The following is a 26,462-nucleotide window of genomic DNA, read 5'->3' as shown; positions in this document are numbered from 1 at the left end:
GAATAAAACAAGCAAGGAAATAATGGTGGGACACAACATGGTTGTGAACTATTAAGAAAAAACATGGACAAAAAGGAATCTGGGGATTACCTTGCAAAAAATTTTAAGAGGTTAAAATCTGCTAAAGAGAGGAAACCAACCAGACAATTAGGCATATTTGTTACAATTATAAGAGAAATATAGGAATTGAAGATAATAATAGTGCATTCAACTTTCCTGAGAAAAACATTAATGAGATTCCTACTTGCAAAATGTATTCTAAAATAAACTTCAATGGTTTTTGGAAATCACAGGATATTCTAGATCTAATCCAGAAATTAATTGTTAGTGAATAGAATTAGGTAATATTTACTCAAGACTTTCAAAATGACTCTAGGGTGAAAATGGAATCATAGGTTAACTGTTCTCTGTTTCTTTGGCCACTGTGCTAGAAAACTGGCAGATTGCCACAATTCTTAAGCTGAAGAGAAAATGAATTAATTATATAGACCAAGAAGTGTTTTTTCCTTATTGGATGAGTCAAAAGAAAAGGATCACAAAGCATATAATTTCTGAACAGTACTGGGCAAATAAGTCTATAGGGAAGGGGGAGCAAAAATCATGTTTTTTTACGGAAATCTCATCTAATTAATCTGCTAAAATACTTCAAGAAAGCAAATTAGCTTTCTGATTAGAAAGAAGCAACTACATACAATTTAAAAACCCTCTTATTTCGAAGAAAACACTGAATCATCCTAATATAGGGATACTGTTTTTATTACAGACAAAAAATGGTTTAAGAGACGGTTAAAGCATAGGGAATATATAGGTACCTTCTGACTTATGAAACCTAATTTATATCATTTTCCAGGTAGCATTGAGACTAAATCATAAATGGCACTATGGTATTTGGATAATGAAATTACAGGAAGACACTTACAGAAGGGATGAGTGATGGAAAACAGTCTATGTTATAAACAGTAGGTAGTAGGTATTTCTTCATTATGGTGTGGAGTAATGGTAGAAGGAAAAAAGAGGTCTATATGAGATATCTCATCATAGGAAAAAGGTATTTTGGGATTAAAAATGAAGTAAGTTAAAAATAAAGTACTGTTATAAATAACATAGGTAAAAGAATTACCATCTCTGAAAACTTAATTCAATTAATATTGATGTGACTTGCAAGCTACTAAAAAGAAAACCAGGATGATATATCATCACTTTTCCCTAACTTTTTAAAGTTGATACCAAGAATAACCTACCAGGAAATACCTACAATATTGTCCAAGAATGGGTAGGACTAGCTGAAACAAATGATAGGTTTGACATATAAATTATTCTTACAAACCAGAATTCCCACTCATTATAATTAAATCCGAAATGTTTTAGGCAAAACGGTGATAATTATAACTGGTTCAATATTATCACCACTGCAAAATATACAAAAAGAAAACAGAAATCCAAACGAATATAGTTAATACTCATGAAAGTAGATTTTACTTTGCCGAACACTTATCCACTTAACACAATTTCTTACCTTTGATAAAGGCCAATATTTCACATTTCCTCATTTTTAGTTAACATATTCACTTGAAAAATCTGGGATATATAAAATGGCATGGGCACATCCCAATGAGACTATTTTGAAATATATACCACTTCTAGGTTTAACTGAACTTACATTCATCACAATAACTGTTTCCACAGCAAGGTATGACAACTGCATCAGTCATTATATCTTTGCAGATTAGACATAACAATTCATCTGGTATAGGGTCATCCTCTTCTGATGAAGAGGATGGTTCCTCTGGTAGGAAAGGTGGCTTTTCTTTCTTCCCTATGGCATATGCCTCTCTGAAATAAAAGAATTTAGACCCTTAAAAAGACTTTTGTCAGTAAGTTATAGCATTTCCCTAAAACATGCCACAAATTCCATTACAAAATGGAGAGCAAATGTAATACCAAGCAATGAATTATAGCCACTTGAGTCATTCAACAAAAGAGCAAGTTGGACAAATACCATATGTTCAAAATGATCAGAGAAGCAATTTCTTTAAGTAGCTCTTTGTAAAATATGCAAATGTTCTGGGGCAGTGATTAATGCTAGGTAAATCAAAATCATAATTTTTTTGGGGGGAGGAAGAAAAACAATGACAATGACTTCAAAAGCCTCTAGTAATTTTCACAAATGAGTTAACTAAAGTCCAGAGATATTAAATTCCCATAAAGTTGTCAGTAATAAAATTTAGATTAAGTCAAATCTCTGGAAACATAATCCAATCTATCATATTGTCAGACTAATTTTTATTTATTTTCTTTGAATTTTTTTCTATAGCCTTTACCACGGCACCAATACCAGTCTTTGTCAAGTTAACGCAAATAAAATAAAAACTACAATTAGTATTTATATCACAATACACAAGAAGAGACAGTTTTAAGGGAAATATTTATATCATCACCATGCATATCTATTCATAGTAAGCAGCAGCAGATTTAAAGACAGGTCTACATTATGATCAGTGTTGAAAGAATGTATTCATCTATTCATAGTCAACATTATGGAATATTATTGCCTTATAATTGACTAAATGACTGGGATTTTGAACATGTGCTACAAAGAGATGAAATGACACTCCACCAGACATTCCTTGACAGTCTCATCTGGGTGTACAATGTGTTTAGTAGAAATGTATTATATTTAAATGTGCTACAGAAATGAAAACCCTTATGGTAAATTTTAAATGATCACCAAAAAGCCATTAGATTCCAAACATTGCTATTCCCTCCCCTGAAACCACCCTTCTTTTCCCTTGCACAAATCTAGCAAATTTGTAGAACAGGAATGTCAGGCCTTAAGTTTTTTAAAGAAATGCCTTTCCATTTCATTAAGGAACAGTGTGTAGCTCTCAATGCGGAAAATGAAAGAATCTGAGCTGTACGTATTGGTAGTAGGGTACCTTAGGTGTGTTATTTGTGTTGCAGCTGCTCCATAGACATCACCACGATTCCAGAAATAAGTATCAATTTGCTTATGCCCCATTGTTCCCAATTTGTGAAAGAGGAGTCTCCCACTGCCCAAGAGAGAGAAAAAAAAAAGAAAAAAAAAAGAAGAGAAGAGGAGGAGAGGATAGAAAAAAGAAAGAAACAGAAGAGTCTGAGTTGCTTACCAGCGGTGTTAGTGGAGAGGGTGAAGGTTTCATTTAAAAATATTTTGGTCTCCCATCTCTCCCCAATATATCTGTGGTGTGTTTGGCACAAAGGGGTTTTGTATTTCAGCATTCAAGAGGGGTTTCAAAAGCAGAGGTTAATTATTAGTTGGGGTTCACAGGCAATGTTAATTTTTCCACCACAACTTATATTCTTTTAACCCATTTAAGTAAAATATAACTGAATCGGTCTGCTCTTAAAATATAGTGTCTGGGCTGAAATAGCAATTTCAGCTTAAATTTGTTTGGAAATTTCTATATAATGTCTTTGAAGTAGAGACAGTATATGCTCAAGCTGCTTTGATATGAAACCACAAAAACACAGGACAGTGATTGATATAAAGTGGATGGTATGGGTAAGTGAGCAGGGTACAAGTGGGAATGGTGGGGGGGTGAATTTGACGAGGGGGGAAAAAAAAACCCAACCCCCCCCAACTTCATTTAAAGCTCTACACAATCTAATTCTTATCTGTGGACTAAAACAAAACAATATTATTTTCAATGTTTTCTTTACTATGTTAGGTTTTTTACTCCATTTTAAATATGTACATCATTTTCAATATCCTTTATTAGCTCACTTATTGAATTCTCATAACAACTATTTATTAAATATAATATATTAAGAAGTGTTTTTGTTTCTATATATTAGCACCTCTCCCCCGCCAAAAAATATCTCGATAAAAGATTAACTGCATTCTATATTTCTCTTATAATACATAATCTTTTACAGCCTTTGAGAGTTGTAAGATAGCAAATTAAGGTCAGCCTCAATCTGATCTTTAAATTCCTTCTCCAACATCCTTGATAAGGGAAGTCATCAAACCTTTATTTCAATCTCTCCAAAGATGGTAAATTTACTAACTCTCAGTAAATCCAGTTGGCCAAAACACTTAAGTATTAGGCAATATTTCTTTGTATCTCACTTGTCTATATCTCCCTATAGAAGCCTCTGTCTTTTAGGGCAAAGCAGAATAAATCTAAATCATTTTATACATGTGATAATTCAGATGCCAAATGGAATTTAAAAAACGAATAAAATAACCCATTAACCACTGGAAAAAATATTTGAGATTACGAGATGACTAAATTTTATGGATTTTGATAATAACTGTCTTCCTCTAACTTCTTAAGAGTACATGACACTAAAACAAAGTAATTATCAATAAACTTTTGAAAAAACAACCCATTTCACCTAATACCTAAATTTCCTGAAGCTAAGATTTTACTTATTAATATATTTAATCTATACCTAACATGAAATCTCCACATTCTAGCTTTTGGTATTCAGCATATTTATCTTCTAATCCATAATACATAACTTCGTTTCAAACTCATTAGAACTAAAATAATTACCTCCGATTTCAAGATGATTTGTAAAATTTCCTCTCTCTCTCAAAAAAAAAAAAAAAAAAAACTTCCTAGAACAAAAATAAATCTAGGGGAACATGTGCAAGTATGTATGTGAATGAGGAAGAAGGGCAGGGAATGCCAGGAAAAGAAAAATTAGAAGACTACAAGGGAAGGGGCACCCACATGGACAATTTTTACAAAATCCCAAAACCCACTTAAAATTTGCTTAAAATGGAGCAGACTGCAGCCTCTCATCCTTATATAGAAATGCAACTTGTGGAGACCAGAGGTCTTAGCATACAATGTTCCCTAAGGGGGTCTATATAGCCAACTTACAAGCAACAAAACAACAGCATTGCACCCTGGGACCTATAATCTCCACAGGTTACATTTTTTGCCCCACCTCTAACTTGAGTACTTACGCATCTATAGTTGGGATTGCATATTTTCCAGTGTTGGTAAGCATGGCACCTTTCATGTTAGGGTCTTTCACCTCCATCATAAAACTTCTAGGAATTCCAGTACTCTTTTTAATCCTGGGAACTGATTCAAAGTTTTTATCCTAGTTTAAAAAAAAAAAAAACACACACACACACACCACACACACACAAATGTTTTCATTTGTTAATACAAATTATATAAGCAGCCAAACTTACTTTGCTAATGATGATCACTAAACATTTATACAATGCTTTATGCCATAACACTTTAAAGGTAGGAAGTGTAAGTTATCACTTAAACTTAAGTTTAAGTGCTCAAACTCACAAAGCTGGTTAAAACTGAAAGGCAAATTCGAATCTTTTGACTCTCAAAATGAAACTATAACATGTTTTTACCCTAGTGAAAAATATTTTCATTTTTCAAATGTTAAAGTTCCTTGCACAGTATTTTGGGCTAAGCAAAAAATTGTCAATGTGATAATGCTAGTACTTCTCTAGTTAGAAATAAAGTAGTGTTAAGATATTTCTGACTATAATATTCTTTAATGGTCAATTATCTTATGAAGTTCTTGAATTACTCAAGTTTAAAAGACTTCTTTACTGGTCTTTATATAATCTTATTTAAAAACACACTCACAAATATAAACTGACTTCAGAGTAAACATATTGCCTCTGAAAATTAAGATTCTGAATAGGAGAGATCCTCTTGTCCAAGTTCTTAATTTTACAGATGAAGAAACTGAGACCCAGAAAGGTAAATTACTTGGCTCAAGGTCACACAAGTGTCAACATATAATCAGGATGCTCAATCCAGTGCTTTTTTTGGTTATCAAATGCCTCCTTAGCATATCAATTTCAGTTAAATCACTATAGAATTAAAATTAATGTTGATTACAATTTTATCTTCTTTTTACTGAAATATTAATTCAAATAATATGAAAAACTAGAAGCTATGCATTATTTATACATTTCAACGTCCTCACTAGGAAATATAAAGGAAAACACCAGTATTTAAATAAAAAACTCACAGGTCAGTAAAAAGGGTTGTAATCTGATGAGATTTACTAGGGGTAATATAACATAGTGAAGAGAGCATAGGATTTGGGAATTGAAAAGACATGGGGTTCAAATCCTGCCTCTCATACTCTAACTGGGCAATTCTGTTAACTCTTTTTGAGACATCTGAAGTTAATTTCCTTAACAAGGCCGTCAAAACGACCAAGTGAAATGATATATGTAAAGCCTTGTAAAAATATGAGAATACTATTGCAAGACCAGTTATTGTTATGTGATAAGGTATGAAAATAAGAACAGAATTAAGAATTTGAGGGCATGGGATTATTACTGAATTTTACTATTCATGTTTTTTCCCCCCACGTAACTTGATTTCTTACAAAGTTTTAAAAAATAAAAATGTATGATAAAAGCAATCTTCTATTTCTTTCAATATAGCTCAAGTAAGGTTATTCTTTAAAAAGGTAAAATTTGAAATGATAAAAATACAGAGCCATATTAAATATATGTCTGTGTACTACTATGAATGGAAAGCAATTAACTCTAATTTACTGACTTTAAAAAACATAGACCACTGACCTTACTAGGGCAGCTAGGTGATGCAGTAGATAAGGGTGTTGGGCTCACCTTCCTGAATTCAAATCTGGCCTCAGATACTTCCTAACTGTGTGGCTCTGGTTAAGTCAATTAACCCTGTTTGCCTCAGTTTCCTCATCTGTAAAATGAGCTAGAGAAAGAAGTGGCAAACCACTCCAGTATCTTTGCTAAGAAAACCTCAAATAGTCCAGGAAAAGTCAGACCCAAATGAAAATGCCTGAACAACAACCTTATTGCCTCTCACTATATGCTGGTGGATTACTTTGGGTTAACCACATGCCAAGTAAGTAAAACTGAGGCAAGTGAAGAAGTTTAGAATTTCCAATTAATTATTGGATTTGTGGGATGTACAAAATCTTATCAGAGCTAAAATACCAACAAATGTTTTCAGTGAAGAGGCAACATGGTAAAAGAGAAAGAGTAGTACTACATTAGAAAACTTATCTAGTTAGCCTGGACATGTCACATAATCTCTGACTCTCATACTTTTTCTCATCAAGAAAATCAGGGAGTCAGATAAGAGTAAAATGTTATAGCATTCACAACTCTATTAATGCCACTCCCCCCCCCCAAAAAAAAAATAATCGAAATTCTTTAAATTATTTTAAGTTTTCTGCATTTAAATATAATTTAGAAGACTAAAAACAAAAAGGCACGAGTTTATGAAAAACTACCTTGGATTAAAAATTTTGACCAATTTTTTCCCCCACTAGGAAAAATAATACACAAAAATGCAATTTCAATTGTAGTAAGAGCTACCATGCTACCATAATTGCACTCATATTTGGCTACATACAGTTCCAAGGAAGTTTATCTAATACTCAATGAAGACAAGGTTCACCAAGGAGGGTGATTTTGAATCCCACTCTGTCACTTAACTATTCCCTATGTGACCTTGAGACAGTAATTTCTCTTCTCTGGGCTCCTGTTCTTATCTGTAAATGGAAGAGACTACACTAGATGAGTTTAGATTTCCTACAACTTTAAGACTATGATACTATGATCTGTAAATCCAGATAATAGATATCTTTAGACCTTTTATTTTGCTTGTTAGTGATTATATTGGGTTTAACATATTCATTCTCATTGTTAGTTGTAAAAATTAAGACACTGATTTTTTTAAGTCATTTGAATTACCGAAATTTTTAGTAGTTATTCATTACCCTACACTGGGAACTATTTCATTTTATTATTCATGTATGATAAACGGCAATACTAATTAGTTTTCATACTACAGTAACATTTTTAGATTTTAAAAGATTGTTTATAAAATTAATATTTGTATGAGTTACAGGACTTACCCCATTTGTTGGGCAATTCTTTATGTAATGACCAGGTTTACCACAACGGAAACAGGTATAAGATGGTGGAGGAGGACCCAGAGGTTTCTTCATGTAACTGAAAGTTAAAAAATAAGATATATAGACACACAGATGTATGTTTTCTTACACACACACACTCTCTCTCTCTCTCTACATTAAGCTTGACTACTTTCCCCCTTTCAATGCAAAGAAAATCACCGCCCATTCTATTGCAAAGAATCAACTTATAAACTTACTTGATTGGATCATATTCGTGGCCAGACTGTGACATCATTGCTTTAATTTTATCTTCTTCAGAAGCATTGGCTTCAGCCAGATTGGCAGTCTGTTTAACAGGTAATTATTTGACACACACATTAGAAATACATTTAAGTCCACACAGCCAAAGACAACACCACTCATCCAATCCTGTAAAGAGCAGCATCTAACTAAAGTTGCACCAAAAAAGCTTCTTATATATACTCCTGAAGATGCTCTGGGGAGTTCCTTAAGCCATTACATGATGTTTGGGTGTCTGTTTACTTGAGAAATACTTCTTGGGGGCACTCAAAAACCTTAGGCCCTGTTTGTACTTTATAATAAGACTTGTGTATCTTCTCTAAAACTTATGACTGATGTAAGGTGCAGAAATAAAAAAACCCCACTCTTTTGGATGTTCTAATCTTTAGATGAAGTCTCAAATTCCATGTTATGACTATAATTAAATGGATTATAGCTTCAAAATAGAAATCTAAGTTGTAGAAGGAACTAGAAATTTATAATTATGATTTTACATGGCTACAAGTTATGAGACAAATGATTATTCATAATTTTAATTTGTCTAAAACATGTCAAGCTACCTTTTCAAATATTAAAAATGCTTAATTTAGATTTACCATGTTAATTATTCATTATACACTAGTCCAGATACAAGCAGGGTCTAAGAGAGTGACTCCTAATCATTTGAATCTTCAAACATTTACTATCATTCAGATCAGCCATTCATTGGGTTTTACCTTATTACATTCATTCACAAAACAAGCAACCAGTTTCAATGTTTTATTGTCAATTTCATATACAATACTTTTCTTAACATTAACATAGCTTAGAACAACATTAACATTTACAGAAAATTTGATTACAGATGTTTAACAACTAATTTGTTTGAACCCAAACATTAGTTTACAAACAATAAAAAAAAAAAAAAGAAAGAAAAAGAAAAATGAAAAAACAAAAAATCCTCCCAACCTTCCCCTGGCAAAACATTAGTAGGAATAAACCAAAACTCAAATATGGCATTTATAATACATAAGAATAAAACAGTAAACTGTTAAAGACATTGCCTCTATGCTAAACCACACTGCATTAAGAGGTTAAAGTAAGTAACAGTTTTAACCTGCTTTATGTTATGAGGTTATATGAATATTTATTATTAAAAAACAATAACTTAAAAGATGTTCACTATTAGGACAGTTTTCACATTTTTTTTGGAAAAAAAAAATGGACACAAGCTAAAACAAAACCAAGGACAGGATAGGGACAAGCACTAATGGAAAATTCATCTTTTCACTTCACTTTCATGTTAATTTTGGTTTGCCAAAAGCATTAAGATTGTGAAAATTCTTGATAGTTGGAGGGGCCTTGTGTTGAGAGAAGGGGAGAAGCTACAAGCTGGAAAACTTCTGATGTTACCTTCAAAGAAAACATCTGTCTACTCTGAAATGAGTTTTACTTATTGAAAAGTTGATAACTATTTATCCAGTGTAGTCAAGTCACTAGTGCTTTCCCAAACAAAAGATACACATTATTGAGCAGAATATGCAAGCAATCTTATAGCAAAACATGGCATATACAACATTTTCAAGAGTGACATTTTTGCCCATATGCCAAACATATACATTGGTATATTCCTATAAACAATTAAATACACTTACACAATTTACATAGTCTGTGTTCAAACAAATTAGGTTGTTTAACTTGTCTACTGCAGACAGACTACAAGTCTATAATCAAAAAACCAAACCTCCCTCCTCCTCCCCGCCAAAACCCTCTCCCCAAAACAAAGAAATCAAGCAACTGAAACATTTGAAATATTGGCCATCAGGTCAATTCAGAAATCCAAGAAATAATCATGTGATTGTCCATGTATTAAGGAAAAGCTTCTATTTTGGCTGTTTAAATAAGTCCACATAACATACAGCCAAACAGGAAATTGCTCCAGAACTTTCTTAAGTTTCCAATGTAAAATTAAAAAAAAAAAATGCATGAGGAAAAAACTGCTAAATGTAGCTTCATGTGCTTCTTCTTTCTGTCTTGAAGATGAGCAATACTCCAACATTATGTTGAGGCTGATAAGGTACTCCCCTATCTTCCCAAAATTGGAACTACTCTTTACAGGATAGTAAAAAATAAATGTACATTTTTTTTCAAATAAAATTAAGAATTCTCCCCCATTAAAAAAATATTGCACCAAATACAAAATTATTCATAATACAAGTGGTTCAAGAATATATATATATGTATATATACCTTTGTAAGCTGGGCCAGAGAAATAGACGCAGAAGAGTCATCAATCTGTTCATAAAAAATTAAACACACATTCAAGTTCCACACTGAAAACATCTGCAAGTGATAATTAAGCCCCTAAATGCTGTTTAAAATCATGTAATGGGCATTTCCTTAAAGTTTTCTTAAGAGCATGTTTTCTATTATATGCCATGTGAAATTAAAGTGTAATTGATCCTATTTTATCCCTCTCATAAATGTGTCTATATATCCATGTAGATATATATCTTACAAAAGATAACATGTGAGGGTTTTAGTTACAGTATAGAGATTGGGGATAGGAAAGAATATCAAATAGAAAAGTTTATAAAAAAAAAAGTACCAGAAAAATCCCACACCTTTCAATCTTCTATCTTTAATTGGTGATGTTCATGATTGATCGACTGCACACATCTTTATGTGTAAGTGCATACTTTTACACTGTCACAACTGACAGTTTAAAAATAAAAGAACTGTTTTTAATATTTCAAGATTGTTCCCATTTAAATGTCCCTGAATTGTGAATACATGTGCCTATTCTCCTGAGAGTCTAACAATAGCTTCTTGCTTTAAAAAGAAAAAAAAAATTAAGGAAAAAAAAAAAAAGCAAAGCTATGTTAAGGCAAAGATTCCAAATGAAATGTGCGGGCAGAAGAGGGAGGAAAAATAAGGCATCCTGTAGAGAGGTGAGGAAAATAGTCACCATGAGGCATGAACCTTTTCATTTTCACCCTTGGAGGAAAGTCAGTCATTAAGATTTTTACTCTATCTCTAAGAAAGTTACCATAGTGGCCAAATGGAATTAAGGGACCTTTACTCTAATGTAATTAAAAAAAAAAAAACAACAAAACCCTTCAATATTCAACTACCTAAAGTGAGACTTTTAGTATCAAAATAGGAGGAAACACATCTTCATGATATATGCTAAAGTTAACCTTGATATATGCTCACTATAAGAATATGTATAAAATGATTTGCTTATGTGTAAAATATTATATAACTAAATTTCAGAGTAATTGATTTAAGATGCCAAAAAAAAAAAAAGAACTATAAAAGTTATCTGCCTAAAATAAATATTCCAATGAGAAAATAGGATTAAATAGTTCTTTATTAAATGTCTTGCTTATATATTTTTTCAAAATATTAAGTTTAGACCTATTTCACCTCGATATTTAAAGTGGTCAAAATCTAAAAACTTTCAAATCTGACATCAGTTTTGGAGGAAATTTTAAGCATGAAAGGAACATTGTTAACCCCTACATTCCATTTCTAATGGGAAAGTTTAAAAAAAAATGAAAAAAAGAAAAAAGGACAGCTTTTAAAAAATTGGTTCATATTGATCTGATTGGACCTATGCTGGCAAGATAAAATTTTGTGGATACTAACCTGATTTCCTTGGGAGGGAGGAAGGTTGTAAGGAATAATAATTTTCTTACCTCCAGAGGTTGTAAATAAAATGAGTGACTACTAATTTTAAGAATTAATATCTTGGTGTATTTCCTACCCCCAATACATCTGAAGATAATGACTATCTTCTCCCTTTTATATCATAGCTCACCTTCATTCTAGTTTCCATTTTAGCCTCCCATTGAACACTACTAGGCATATGAAACTGTCTTCTCAATGAATTAGATAGGGTCTGGTTTATATGAAAAGAAACCCAAATTATTAAACAATGATTTATTTTAATGGAGGTGTTGTGACACCTAAAGTAGACTGTAATCCACAAAAGCCAAATTTATCATAAATTAAATACTTGGAACTTTAAAAAAACAAAAACAAAAACAAAAAACCCAACTTAGTTTTCCACATACTTCAGAGGCTTTAAGAGTGGAAAATAGAAAAGTGATTAAAAAAAATTAGATAACAAATCAAGTAGCTACTGTCAAAGTATTTGAGTTAATGAAGACTATTGCTTAAAGTCCCCCCAAAAGTGACAATGATTCATGTTATAACCTCATTCTTGCTTTATATGTAAACTTCTGCTGAAATGAAAAGAACCCATCCGCTTTGCATCTAATCAGTGTCCTTGATTCTGTGAGCATGGGTTTAAAATTAGAGTATACACACCATTTTACTGGTTTGAGGAGACATTTGTTCTCAATTTTCAAGCCCTATAAAACTCATTTCTCACTGTTTAATATCAGCATAGACACAACTGTTTTTCATTATTAACATGGAAAGATGACTAAACAAAATAAAGGCAAGTTAGACAATTATCTCAAGAGAACTGGCTTATAAAGCATAAAGATGATATATTTGGTTTTCACCAACTAAATGGACAAAGTCAGTCTATGCTACTTATGCCTTAAATTTTGTGTGTGTCTTCCATCCATGTAATTCTTAGTCTAAGAAAGTTAGGCAGAAACTTTTAATAGCTGTGCCCAATGAATACATACTTATGTACTATCTATGGTCCAAACTAGTTAAGCTTTAACATCAGAAAGTATACATCAAGTATACAATGGGGATGAAAAAGTTACCTACTCCATTTTTAGGTCACTTTTACTTATTGTTAAATGGCTATTCCTTAAAGAATGCTGCTTTTTTAATAAAACAAATGAAAACCTAAAAAATTGCTCAAAATAAACTACTTAAAAGTGTAATACAGACATGCCAGGGAACACACGAGGCTAAAAGAATGTTAACTTTATTTATGAACATGTGATTGTGTTTATACACATGCTAGTAAACAAAAAAAGGAAAAGAATTCTGTTTTCAAGAAATAAAAGTTTCATCTGAATTAGTTCATTTACTGTAAATGTGGTTTATACAAATGCATTACATTAACTACTACAGTCACCGGGACAGTTAAGCTAATTTGTGCTAGCATTTGGATACACACTGATGCATTAAAAATCAATTTTAAACCAATCACCAGCAAAAACAGAAATTTGGACAGTTTTACAGATTTATGCTTCAAAATAAAAAACCAAAAAAAGAAAAAAAAGTAAAGAACCCTGAATATAGGCATTGTGAGCTTAGAATAAATATATTTAGTTCCATGAGAACTAAAGGCTATATTCTTTATAGAATACAAGCCCAAAGCTCATAAACCTTTAAGTTAAAATATATTGAGAACACAATGATATAGGGTTAGTGTAATGACTCATACACCATTCTAGATGAAAATCAGTAGTCCTTAAAATGGATAAATAAAATAGCAAGGAACCTGTTCTGTACAATGAATATGAGAAGTAGAACATCTAGAGAACCAATTACTATAGCCTTGTATTTTGTTTGAATCAGATCAAGTTACTTTTCACAACTCAAAAGAATATTGCTGCCTTTTTTACCCAAGCTGTTGTCAAACTGGTGGCATAAACTTAAGTAAAATTTAACCTGTGATATAGCTGACCTAAAAAATGTTAACCAGGTTAAGAAAAACCACTGCTGACAAAATTACTACAGCTGGGAATCCCATCTACAATTATGTAGCACCTTAATGTCTTACACCTTTTCAAACCTCTATCCCCACCCCTCATTCCCCATCAAAAAAAGTGACAGATTTTCAAAATCTGGATATGTAAATCTACTTGCTTAGTTCAGTGGGAGATCCAAATAATTAAAACTTCAGAAAACTACTTTGCATACCCAGTAAAACCATTAACCATTTCAAGACCTCTTTGAACTAGGGGCACAATTTCAAGGTTTATTTCATAGCACAGTTTTAAACAAAGAAAAAGAGCTCAAATTTCCAAATGCAGAAGATGAATAATTTAACTGCATCAAATGCTCCTGGAGAGCTCTTTTGCATGAGTGTTTAAGTTCTAGATTAGGAAGAAACATCAAACTTTTAACAATATTAAACTTCACAGAAGTTTCTATCGCATTTTTTCAAGCCATTTGGCAGGCAGAAAAAAAATCTAACAAAAACTAAGTGATACAACGTGAAAATGGCAAGGTATACACTCCAAACATTTTTTATTGCAAAAAACAAGAAGCACACAACAGCCTATACATACATACAAAATACTAACTATAGACAGACAGATGTAGAACATGGGCATCATGTTCATTAGTGCAAACCTTAAACCTACATGATCTAAAAAGGATCATACATTATCTGTACAACACAGAGTCATACAGGAAGTAAATCTATCATATTCAATATGAAATACAGTGCTTTTCCTGGCACAAGTTATCAATTTCTACAATAGAAGTGTGCAACTTATGGTATAAATATAATATCAACTAAACTGTAAGCAAATACATTGTATTTACAAGATGTACTGCAGTGGGAAAAATGAAAAGTTCTAAAACGGATTCACATTTCACTGCTACATTAAATGTTTTAAAGTTAAATGCAATGTGTAGAAAAAGTGTGAGATTGTGTTTTTACATACTGCTTTTGAGGTTCCACTCACTGGTTCAGTTCGACTTCTAAAAAACAAAACAAGCCCTGTTAGATATCCAATGGATTTTTTTTTCAATGTTACAATTTCATGAATATCTGTGCTGATAAAATCTTAAAATATATATATATATATAAATATAAATATTGCACATATTCAAAATAAAAGTTCTCCTATGATGCTATGAGTAATATTCACCTAATAAACTTTGCAGTTACAAATACACCATCTAATTTGATTAGGTGTCTTCAACCTTTGTGAAATTAAAGTATGAATTAAATGTAAAGAAAAAAGTCTTGCTTTGAAATTATAATGCAGTTGTACCTTGCTTTAAAATTTTTTTATTGTACATAGAAGACTATAATTCCAATACTGTTTTTAAAACTATAATAAAAATTTGCTATAGTATGGAAGCCTGTGTTTGACTCTTTAATACATTGAAGAATCCAGTATTAGTTTTTGTTTAGTTTTTCCTAAATAAAGCTTGATTTTCAAAAAAACATTTTTTTTTTAAAGCAGGGCACACCTGTAAAGATTTGGGTTTGGGTCCCTGAGGAACTGCTAATGCTGCACATATTCTTAAATTGGCAACAAGCATTCAGGCCCATACTTGTTTCCTGTTTAATTTCCCAAAACAGTGACCAAGGAATAAGTAAAAAGCTAAATTAAGCTAAAATTCTAATCTAGAAATGAGAGCATACACAGTTGGACAAAGTATTTCAGTTAAAAAGAATGCGTAAAATGTGCTTTACTGAGAGCTGGATAGAACACTGGAAGAGAGATCAAGAGTACGCATAAGCCCAAGCAGAAATTCCTTTAAAGAAGCCCACACACCAGGGGGTATATTAAACATAAACCTTACATGTTCAGTCTTATTTTAAAAATTTAAGCTATGTTGACTATAAAGTAGTGTTAGAATATCACCTGAAAGGAGTTTCTAGGATTGTGCGCGATTTGGAAGTCCTGTGACAAAAGAAAGTTTTCATTTTCCAATATTTGCTTAACAAAAAAATTCAGAAGCATTTTTACAGATGTTAGAATTTTTACTACAAATGAAATCTTATGTTCCATAAAAATTGTTTTGCATGTTATATTTAGTGAATTGACATGCAAGTTTTAGTTTTAAAGGTATTTGCTCGTTTGCCAAGCACCTCCTTTTAAAAGTTTCCCTGAGGGTTGTTGTAGACTGCATTATTTACTCAGAAACAATGTTCTTTCTTCTGGGAGAAGGAAAAAAAAAATCAAATAAATCCTGAAAGTCATTGGTCATTTATACCATACATTACAGTATGGTAATTAGTTTTCTACCTGCAGTCTCTCAAAAAATGCTTTTTTGCCACCAAAAAGGATCAAAATAGATAATATCTATGAGGTACTTGGCAAGCTTTAAATCACTAGCCATGTGTCAGTTTATCATCAGGCAACATACTAATGTACAATGCTAAGTCCTTAACACTTTTGGACTGTGCTTGGTTGCTATAAATATAAGATAGTGTCATGCCTTTTATTCTAAAATGATCTCCAATTGTAAAAGATCTGGAAATGTAATTAGATTATGTGTTATAGCTGTAAAAATGTTTTTATTTGCTTTGCCTTACTCTTGCTCATTGTCAGTGTCTTATTTCCAAAATTATCAAGTTTGACTGAGTTTATTTCACTGAAACATTTTGGTCAACAATTTAAAACAAAACAAAAAGCACTCCACTTTCAGAGTAGAAACCCTTATTTGCCATTCATGTATTTTTGAATTCTTTCTAGGTCATCATCATTCTGTTGCCAGTTATGCAAACAGCACCAAATTACCCAATGCCTATTCTGCTCTCTGTTCTGAATTTTGTGATTCTAAACTGTTGTTCCCATGTTTTATTTACTCCATCTAACCATAGCCCTTACTGGTATGGGGAGTAAGGAATGAAACAAATGCTTGGGACTGTTAGCAATTTATATTGCTTAAATACTCTTGATGCTGATATAATAATTACCAGCATAAATCTCTTGAACTTTTCCATGTTATTGGGAAAATCCTACTTTTTAACTGTGAAAGCAGAAAACATGTAGCTATAACACATAGGGCCTGTGATTCCAATGAGTCTTATGACAAAGACAGTTATGAATCAATAGTAGGGGGAAAAGGAGTTAGTACATACATGGGAACACAAAGCAAAATGGATGTGGGGGAGAAAAAGACAATTTTCATTAAAATCGGGGAAAAATCTTTCTTAAAATTTAAACCAGTAATCTTTAGAGGGTTTGAACAAAATTTCCTATAGTTATTAAATAGTAATTAGGACCAAAAAAAGGGCAACCTATTTAACAAGGGGGGAAAAACCCTTGGAAATTGGTACTAACTTATCTGTATAGTAATGGGACAGTAAGAAAGGAAAACTACTATTATTTAACATAAGGTATGCTCTCTCTCAACCCCATGACACTAGCAAAATATTCTATTATGTAAATATACAAGATCTGATAGCTACTTACATAACATATGTCTTGCTTGTAGACTTAACACCTCCAATAGGAATTCTTCTTACAATAACTGATGAATTCTTGGGAATCAGGGCATTGTCATCTGTGTATTCTGAAAACAAAATAGGAATTTTTTTAAAACCCCATTTTTTGACTTTGAGATTTTGACATATCATGAACCATTCGGCCAAAAAAATAAAAAAGAAAGCACTCTTTATTATTCAAAGGTTTTAAAATCTGATTTACCTAGTATATAGGTAATGAATGAAAATTATTCTATGCCTCAAAATCTTAATACATTCTCAATGCTGGGTATGGTGGCTTTATATTTGTAGTCCCTACTACTAGGATGGCTGAGGCTTGGTGAATAACTTTTACTCAGGAATTCTGGGATACAGTAAGGTTAAATTATGCCTATAGGGGTGGGGTGAGCCATTAGACTGCCTGAGGAAAAGCTTGAGTTGTCAAAGTTCTATGTTGATCAGCAGGGAGACCAAACTATGATCTGCTAGCAGCTGTTCTAATTCCAGCTTGGTGAGACCTACTTTTCTTTCTTTGCGTTTAAATCTTAATTATTCTCTACATTATCAAATATTTAAAAACTAAATGATTGTTTCTTTTGACTTAAGACAAACTACCTTGTATGCCAAGATCTGTGAAACTGTTTCACAAACATATATGTCTGTGTCTCTCTGTGTGTGTTTGTATATGTGCATTATGGATATGATATGTCTATATGCATGCTCTTTAAGAGCTAACCAGAGATTCCTATATCAGAGTGTCAGCTTTTGTTTCTTGACTGGCAGTTTCACATGTGTGGTAGTCTAGTTAGGATCTTTATCTGAGGGAGGTAATATGTCTCCCAATTTCTAATCCAGATTATTAATATTGAACATACTGGAGTTTCTGAAACATGTAATTTACAAGAACTGCACCCATCTTTCTAATTATTACAAAGTGCTACTTACAACTTTGGTATGATTGATGCTTAAGCCTGAAAATATTTTAAATTATTTTTTCTAGTTTAAAAAAATCAAAGATGCTATCCAATCAAGTCAATATACAGATTTTAAAATCTAAAAATTAGATTATCAAGATACTAAACATCTAAATTATGTGTTTTCCATTGTTTATTTGTTTATTGTTTTATTTGTCCTACTAAATATAGGAAATTGACTCAAAACAGTTCTTTTGGCTACTTAAGCAACTAGTTAGCTATAATGAAAGATTTGAGGAGGAGGCAGGAGATATATAAAGCAATTTTTAAAACCAAATTTCAGGACATTGATTTGTATACTTCCCCTTAAGTCCATGATCAATTCAACTAACATTTCTGAGTGTCTACTATATGTAAAAAGTTCCTTGCCAAAGGACACAAAGACAAAAACGAAAGTCACTGTTCCCAAGGCACATAATTAAGCTCTACTGATCAAAAAGTAAATATAGGGTGACTTTAAATGTTTAGGTTTACTTAGAATCACTTAAATTCATTATGTAGACCTATTTAGGAATATTAAGATAAGTGAATAAGAAAGTGAATTTAATTTTACTTATGTTAGCTGCCATAAATATATAGTTCTAATCTGAGAAACCACACCACTTCCCTAATTAACTTAGTAACTTGATATTTAAATAATATTTTACTCAATGCTTTAAACAGAAATTTAATAACTAAAATTTGTCAATTAACTTTGAACATGGGTAGAAATATATTGAGTCTCAATCTTAAAGGTGAAGTAACAAGTCTAGCCACATGATCGACTATCTTTCACTTCTAGGATTGGACTTGGCATATATTCATATATCCTAAAGTCCCTGCAAAGGGAAGTCTGAGGCAGAGTTAGAAAAGTGATGGCAAAAACTGATTAAAGCTTTGGCACTTCCAATAAGAGATTTTATAGTAACAATTTCTCTCTTTCTTCCCCAAATCTTACACCTGAATTTTATTATAGTAACTCTCATATTAGCCTATAAAAGATTTAATATTGTGTTCATACTGATCATGTGACATAGTTATAGGAATCTGCCATAAAGAATAGGAACTATAATTTCATGTCAATTCCAGGCAAAGGTTATATAGTTAACTTCAGTCATGCTTGAAGACATCCAGATGGGTTATTTTCCATTAAGAAATGTCATATTGGGGAGATTGAACAAGGAGAACCACAAGCTAATAATTTCACTAACAACTTTAGTCACTGATCATCACAATGAACTCTCCTTATCTCTGTTCCCATTCTATTCAATGTAGACTTTAGGGTTTGTAATAGAGAGCTTAACTTGCAAAAATCACTATTATAATAACAACTGGAATGAGAAAATTCTTTCTTGAAGGTCAGTGTTATCATAAGAATCCTAAGCTTAATGTTAAGAGAACCAGATTTAAATTCTATCTGTTATTTTGAGCAAAGAATTTGCTTTTTCACTGGATCTCAGTTTTCTGATTTTTAAAATGAGGACTTAACTAAATATCTAAGGTCTTTTCTAATACTAATATTCTATTAATTTTCTAGTTTCATACAGTTAAAATTATATTACTAAATTTCATTATGATTTCAACTATTGTTTGAAATCTACCGAAATTTTTTTTTGGAGGTGGGATAAGGGAAGAGGAATCCTAAAAATAGACGTTAGTATCAACACATCTGGCAGGAAGTTCCTGGATGCTTCCCTCATCACTCAGTTGTTCTCCTAATTGAAGTCCAAGTCAAAGTGTAAATTTGAATGGCATAGTATTATGTAATAGACTATGCAAGCTTACACCAAAATTAAATATCTAATTGTGTCTAAATTACTAGTACTTCAAAGAATTGATGATATATTTATATGTAAAACTTTAAACATTATATGCCTATTCTGTGCTTGTAACTTTAGGCGGTTGGTTTCACACTTGACATTTTAGTAACAAGGATCAATTTAAAAATTGACTATTTCAAAACTAGAACTGAGTTTTATTTTAGATCTAGAAAAGATCTAGACTTAAGTAGCTACTTTGCCTCAGAGCAAAAATATTAATTTCATGAGTTTATAACTTTTTTTTTTCTCTCCAAGGAGCAGTGAGGGGAGCAAGGGAAAGAGAACAGAAAGCAAAATTTTCAAATGTGCCCATGTATATGTTGTTTGTTTCTTAAGCCTTTTTTCCCTTTAGAGCTCACAGGTTCTCAAAATAGCTTTGTTTGGATTCTAGGTCATTACACAGGAAGCACTATTACCTTGGTCAAGCCATCATTCTTATGTTTGCCACAATTTCCTTATTTGCAAAATAAGAAGCTTGCACTAACTGAATTAAGGTTGTTTATAGTTTTTTCTAATTTTCTTATAGAAATACAGTGGCTTCCAATGCCCTGCACTTTCTTAAACAACATCTCCAAAGGAAAAAAGTATATCTTTTCCAGGATTATTTTTTATTAACTGAGGTAAACAACATTTTAATATGCATTCTCTCTTTCAATGAGTAAACAGCTCCACAATTCTGAAACTGTTTTAAACACATGACTGATTGATCCAGAAAACAATATAATTCATTAAAAAAAAAAAATTCCACCAATGGTAAACATTTTAAAAGCATAATTTGTATTGCTGCTCAAAATTTTCTTTTGAAGGCTGTATATAACCACTTATTGATAAACAGTGAAAAAAGCAATTGACCACAATTTTTCTACTTTCCTGATGAAAGTTGCTAAATAGATATAAGCCTTTAAGAACTTTTCAACATGGGGATAGAGGGTGAGGAAGGAGACTCTCTATCCCTTGAAGAGTTTAAAACAGAAACTAAATTGTTTCATAGGACATGATTTTCCCACATGATTCAGATCTCTTTTCTTGGGAAAAGTAACCTAGATGAAGTAAAAAATACATTGAACAAAAAGTCCATCCAAAACTTACTATTCTGTAATGACCAAGGATGAATTATAGTTCTTAAGAGTTTGTGATTTTGGTTTTTTAAAAATTATTTGATGACTAGGTTTGTCATTGGTTTTCTTTGTAATACAATGTATTTTATGCATTTAAAAACTTTTTTTGGGGGGAGGGGAAGGTCCATCCATGATAGGCTCCTCAAGTTTATCTGTAAAATGGGGATAAAAATACTTACCTCACATCACTGTTGTGAGGAAAGCACCTTGCAAACCTTAAAAGTGCTAATAAAAATGCAAGTTATTAGGAACTATTTACAAAATCTAACTAATATTAAAAAAAAAAAAATGCTTCAAAGACCAATTAGGCAGCCACATGGCTAAGTGGATAGAGTGCTAGGCCTGGAGTCAGGAAGACCCAAATTCAAATCAGACCTCATACTCTTAATAGCTGTGACCCTAGGAAAGTCACTTAATTTTGTTTGCCTTCATCTGTTGAAGGAAAAGACAACCCATTTCCAGTATCTTTGTTGAGAGAAGTCCTTGGACAGTCCACAGGGTCACCATGGGTCAGACATGACTTAACCACAACAAATACTAATTGGGCATCTAGTCTGTTGGACAAGAATAGTTGTTTCAAACTGTGTGCTATTTTCAATGCTATCTTTAAGGTGCTGCTTACACAAATACCCTTTAACAAAAAGTATTGAAAATAAATTCAAAATTTGTGATGGGTGACTAAATAAATGAAGTTTCATCTTATCAACCCAAATAAGAAAAAGTTAAATTGTGAATTTAAGATTTAATTTTCTAAATTAATTTTGAATTAATTGGTCTTATCAGCATTATCTGGATTACCCATGCCTTCTGAACTATTCTTAATTCTTTCAAAAGCACTCGTTTGAATGTTTGTATATTATTTTAAAAAAAATAATTCATTATGAAATATAACTTTACTTTTGCTTTGTCTTCAAGCAAACCAGAGATGTAGATTTTATTTCTATACAAAATATGCATGGCACACTGTTTTGCTAATTGACAGACCCATGGCATTCTGTTCTGCAAACTTAAAAAGCCAAATATCACTAATTCACTTATTTAAGTGGGTTCCCAAAGTACATTTAACAATTGCACTAGCCTTGGTGAATTATTACTTAGTAATATGTTAAAAATATTACTTAAGATTAAACAACAATAAAACACCAACTCTTAGAGGCATAGCAAATATGCCAAATGAGGGAGATACTCAGTGTAATCCAGTGTAACTTAGTGTGGATTTTAAACAAACGACAGTCCTTATGGATTCTCTACATGTTGGAAGTTATATATTTTAGCTTTGAAACCCGTTTTGACTGTTCCAGTTAAAAATGGAACTCTACTTTTAGCACTAAAGAACTCGAGGTGAGATATTATCAGTGTACTGGTTTTACAGAAAGTCAGTATTTAGAACCTAATTAGAGTCTCAAGATTAAATTGGCACAATTCTCTTTTCATTAATTTTCTTTAACTTATAAGGTTCACAAAGAAAGCCACTGTTTTTTATGTTAAAAGACCTTTTAGCAAATTTACATTGCTGTTAAAATAATTTGGGATACTATTAGGTTAAATCTATATCCAAAGAGTTTGAATACCCAAAATAGAGTTTTGCGAACTATGTAATAGAATGGGCTATTATAACTTACCAATGTGAGAATTTGTCAAATGCCTTGTATACTATCTTCCTACAAATAAATATTCATTTAAGCATGCTACATCCAAATATTTATCCCAATGAAACAATACAAGGAACACACGGGAAGTTATGAAACTTAAAAGTTAGGAAACTTAAGGTTCTCAAGGGCTATTTGTAAAGGTTAAGATTACAAACCACTTTCAAATTGTATTCTCATTTGCTTCTTTTTGAGTTGTTCAAATTGATGGCCAGAATAAGGATTTTGGATCTGTGAGCTTTAATTATCTGTATCTAGTAACCAAAATAAAATTAATTTGATTATAGTTATATCCACAGTGCCTGCCACATAGGAGGTACTTAACAAATGATTGGTGACATTTAATTTTATGAAGAAATCACAAATATAAGGGCTTTCAAAACTTTACAATAACTCCTCATACAACTTGTTCACATCAGTATAGTGATAGAAGACAAACTTTCTTTTCCTATTGAATACTCTAAATCTTGCTTAATATGGTGACTGATATTATGAACTGCAAGCAATCAAAAACAAAATTAAACCTTAAAGCAGAGTAGTTTTGGATAAGACAATCAAAAAACAAAATCATCTTTTTTTTTTTTTTTAAAGTATAAAAATACCTATGTTTTGCAATGGGACAAAATTTTCCTTTACTTAAAAGCATTCTGATTGTAACCATTGCAAAGTTGAGCTGTTAACTAAATAAGATTGTCACTGGTATTGATGTTTAAGAAAGCAACAGATACATTTAGAAAGATGAAACCTACCGTATTACAATTAAGATCAACTAAAATATATTTTGAAAGAAATGAATTTGGCAACATTTCTCAGGATAACGATATTTTAAAATTAACATAGAAAAATTTATTTTCAGCATCTTTACCCAGAAAATCCCAACAAAAAGATTACTTTGATGTAGAAAAACTTTTAGAAATTAAAAAATATGAAAGAATTGATTATACAAGGAAACTCAAAACACCTTAAAAAAAAATCTTCCCACATTAAATGTGACTTAAAACAAAACAAACATCTTTTCATCTTCTTTGACTCTATTATCATTTAAGTTAATAATTATTTTAAAACTTTCAAACTGTCCATTCAAGCTAAAAGCTTTCAAAAAGGAAGAATTCTTTAATTTATGCCAATATGGAAACTTCTGGCTGCTTTGTAGCAAGTTCAAAAATCACAAAAAGCCACTTAAATCTACTGAGTAATTTCAAAAGCAGCACTCAGAATTCTGATTATCAAATTTTAAGGAGAATTGTATAAAACTTAACACCTTGTGATCATTGAATAGGGATTCTTAAAACACATAAAAACACAAATATTTTCAATTCCAGTACTGAAGAATGGGTGGAAGAAATTCCTAAAAGTCAGTTAATAAGGAGAACCTAGCTAACAGAGCATACAATTATTTTGGGAGATGGGGTTGCGGAAGAGATAAAATCAGTTTACCAAAAAAAACAAAAAAACAAACCCCAAACTGAGGAACCCTATCATCTTATTAATAAGAGGGAACCTGAAGCAATTGGTCATCAAAAAACAAAACAAAACAAAAAACCTTTAACAGAACTTGCTGTTAAAGCAGTTTTCACCAAGACTTAAGGTCTCCCCCCCCCCCCCCCACTTTGTGCAAGTGTTAAGGAGCGCCAAATGGCCAAGAGGCAGCAGATATCCTAAAAGGACAGATCCCCAAAGCAACAAGTTGTATGACAACACAGGAGCTAACCTATCATTCATTTATTTCAGTTAATCTGCAAGAAGAGGAAATAAAGAGATCCACAACTAGATTAACCTAATATTTTCTAGTCATATTTTACTTTAAGCGATTCTAAAATTTTAAGGCTTACAAAAAATAACTTTCACAATACATAAACCCTCTGCAAAACAAAATTACAGATAAAAGTTCCCTCCCCAAATCGAAAACAAATATTTAATGGACGCCTGCGGGCTCATACCTTCTTTCGTTTGTGCATTGGTGATCTGTAGATCGCAGTCAGCAGCCTTGAGTTTCTCTCTCCCCATGATTTGCTTCTTCAAATCACACAGGGAGATGTGCAGTCCATCAAAGGTAACGGTATCATAGTTGAGTTTGGAGGAAAATTTATAATGCACACAGGACATGGTGCCAAAAGTTCCCTAAGGCTCAGCGATGAGACGTGACACTCTGAATTATATGTATATTTATAAACTTAAGAGATATGTACACACACAAAAACACTCAGAAACTGAGGGAACCTTAGGCCTTATTGCCCCCCCGACCACGAGTGGGGTTCTGAACCAAGAACCCCCCCCACCCCAAATACTCAAATCACTTCATGGATAGACGGGAGCGGGAGGGTATGGGGGAAGGGAATTTGGAGGGAGGGCCTGGGTGGGGAGGAGGGAGAGGAGGGAAAGGAGAGGAAAGGGATCCAACGGGTATAAGCCGTACAATGTCACCCAGCGGGGCCCCCCTCGCTCATGCTAAGGGATTGCAGGAGACAGGCAAGCGGGCGGCGCAATCAGCAGCAGTCCAGGGAAACAGTTCGAGTCCCCCCAGAGGGATCAGGGGTCCATCGCGCCGCCACCTCCCCTCTGTCTCTTTCCGACAACGAGGGCGACCCCAGGCCCCGGGAGGAGGGGAGGACGGGGCAGAGTCCGCCAAGGCCACAGGCCTCCTGTTTGCCTGCCTGTCTGTCTGTCTCCTCCTGGGGCGGCCGCCTGGCCGAGCTCGGCTCCCGGCGACTGCAGCTTTCTTCCCGATCGGCGTCAGGTCCCGGGCCCGGGCCCCCGCCCCGGTCCCCTTTCCCCCCTCCTCCTCCCCGTACACGGAGTCCCGCTGGGAGGAGACACGAGCACCCCGCAAACCTAGGGGAAGCGGGGCAGAGAGGCCTCCCTGACGGGGTCGCCGCCGCCTCCGGCTCCTTCTCCCCCTCGGCCGCGGAGACCGCCGCCGCCTCCTCACAGACAAAGCTGGGACTAGGCCGCACTAGGCCCGGGGCCTCGCCTCACCCCAGCCCCGAGCCAGCACAGGGACGCTGTGCGGGCCCCCGGCCGCCGCGGCCACCTTCCTCCTCTTCCTCTTCCGCTTCCCTGGGCCGGGAACGCCAGAAACCTCGGGCTCCGAAATCGACGATGGCGACGTCTCCTTCCTCAGCCGGTTAGCCCTTCAGCAGCGACAACTCCGGCCAGTCACTATGGCGGCCGCTGCTCTACTCAGCCTGAGCGCCCCAGTGCGGGGTCTCTTAAGCAGGGGCTGCACGGGCTCCGCGCGGAAGGCGGGGACAGGGAAAGGGGGCGGAGCTTCGTCGCGTCACAAAGCTCGCTGTCCCCTGCCACGTGACCCGGCGCATTATGACAAGCGAGGGCAGAACCTGTTTGGAAAAAGGAAGAGACCATCTGGCTTGGAGTGGGGTGGGAAAGGGGGAAGAGGGAGTGGCTCATTTGCGGGAAAGGGGGGTGTTGGGGAAGTGAAAGAGAAAGATACGTTCATTGGTGGACTGGAACAAAACCCGAGGGGCTTCTAGCGGCCACCCTGGTCGGAAAGGACTGATTGCAGTTACGGCTGCGCAATCTATCAACAAGCTTTTCAATGCTTGCTGTTCATTTGTGTCCAACTCATCCTGAACCTATGGGTCATGCTCTCCATGGGGTTTTCTTGAGGAAGATCACTGCAGTGG

At 33.6% G+C, this 26,462-nt stretch overlaps 1 protein-coding gene across 6 annotated transcripts in view; it reads right to left on the bottom strand.

Annotated features, from left to right (window-relative positions):
* The window catches only part of RBBP6 (RB binding protein 6, ubiquitin ligase), a 36,495-nt gene extending 11,471 nt beyond the window's left edge, over positions 1 to 25,024 (bottom strand). For 2 of the 6 annotated variants that reach the window (XM_051967421.1, XM_051967437.1), the window contains exons 1-10: positions 24,759 to 25,024; positions 17,268 to 17,367; positions 15,711 to 15,749; positions 14,778 to 14,814; positions 10,417 to 10,461; positions 8,145 to 8,233; positions 7,888 to 7,984; positions 4,958 to 5,097; positions 2,937 to 3,050; positions 1,661 to 1,833 (exon numbers count right to left, since the gene is read on the bottom strand). In XM_051967421.1, coding sequence (XP_051823381.1) covers positions 1,661 to 1,833; positions 2,937 to 3,050; positions 4,958 to 5,097; positions 7,888 to 7,984; positions 8,145 to 8,233; positions 10,417 to 10,461; positions 14,778 to 14,814; positions 15,711 to 15,749; positions 17,268 to 17,367; positions 24,759 to 24,924 — 1,000 coding nt within the window. In that variant the 5' untranslated portion in view covers positions 24,925 to 25,024. The remainder of the gene's footprint in view (positions 1 to 1,660; positions 1,834 to 2,936; positions 3,051 to 4,957; positions 5,098 to 7,887; positions 7,985 to 8,144; positions 8,234 to 10,416; positions 10,462 to 14,777; positions 14,815 to 15,710; positions 15,750 to 17,267; positions 17,368 to 24,758) is intronic. The other 4 variants (XM_051967451.1, XM_051967461.1, XM_051967445.1 and 1 more) reach the window with 3 other exon arrangements.
* Between the last annotated feature and the right edge of the window lie 1,438 nt (positions 25,025 to 26,462).

Source organism: Antechinus flavipes, chromosome 1 (genome assembly GCF_016432865.1).
Source record: "Antechinus flavipes isolate AdamAnt ecotype Samford, QLD, Australia chromosome 1, AdamAnt_v2, whole genome shotgun sequence".
In the NCBI taxonomy this organism is placed as follows: Eukaryota; Metazoa; Chordata; class Mammalia; order Dasyuromorphia; family Dasyuridae; genus Antechinus; species Antechinus flavipes.
This window is presented reverse-complemented; position numbering and strand designations above follow the sequence as displayed.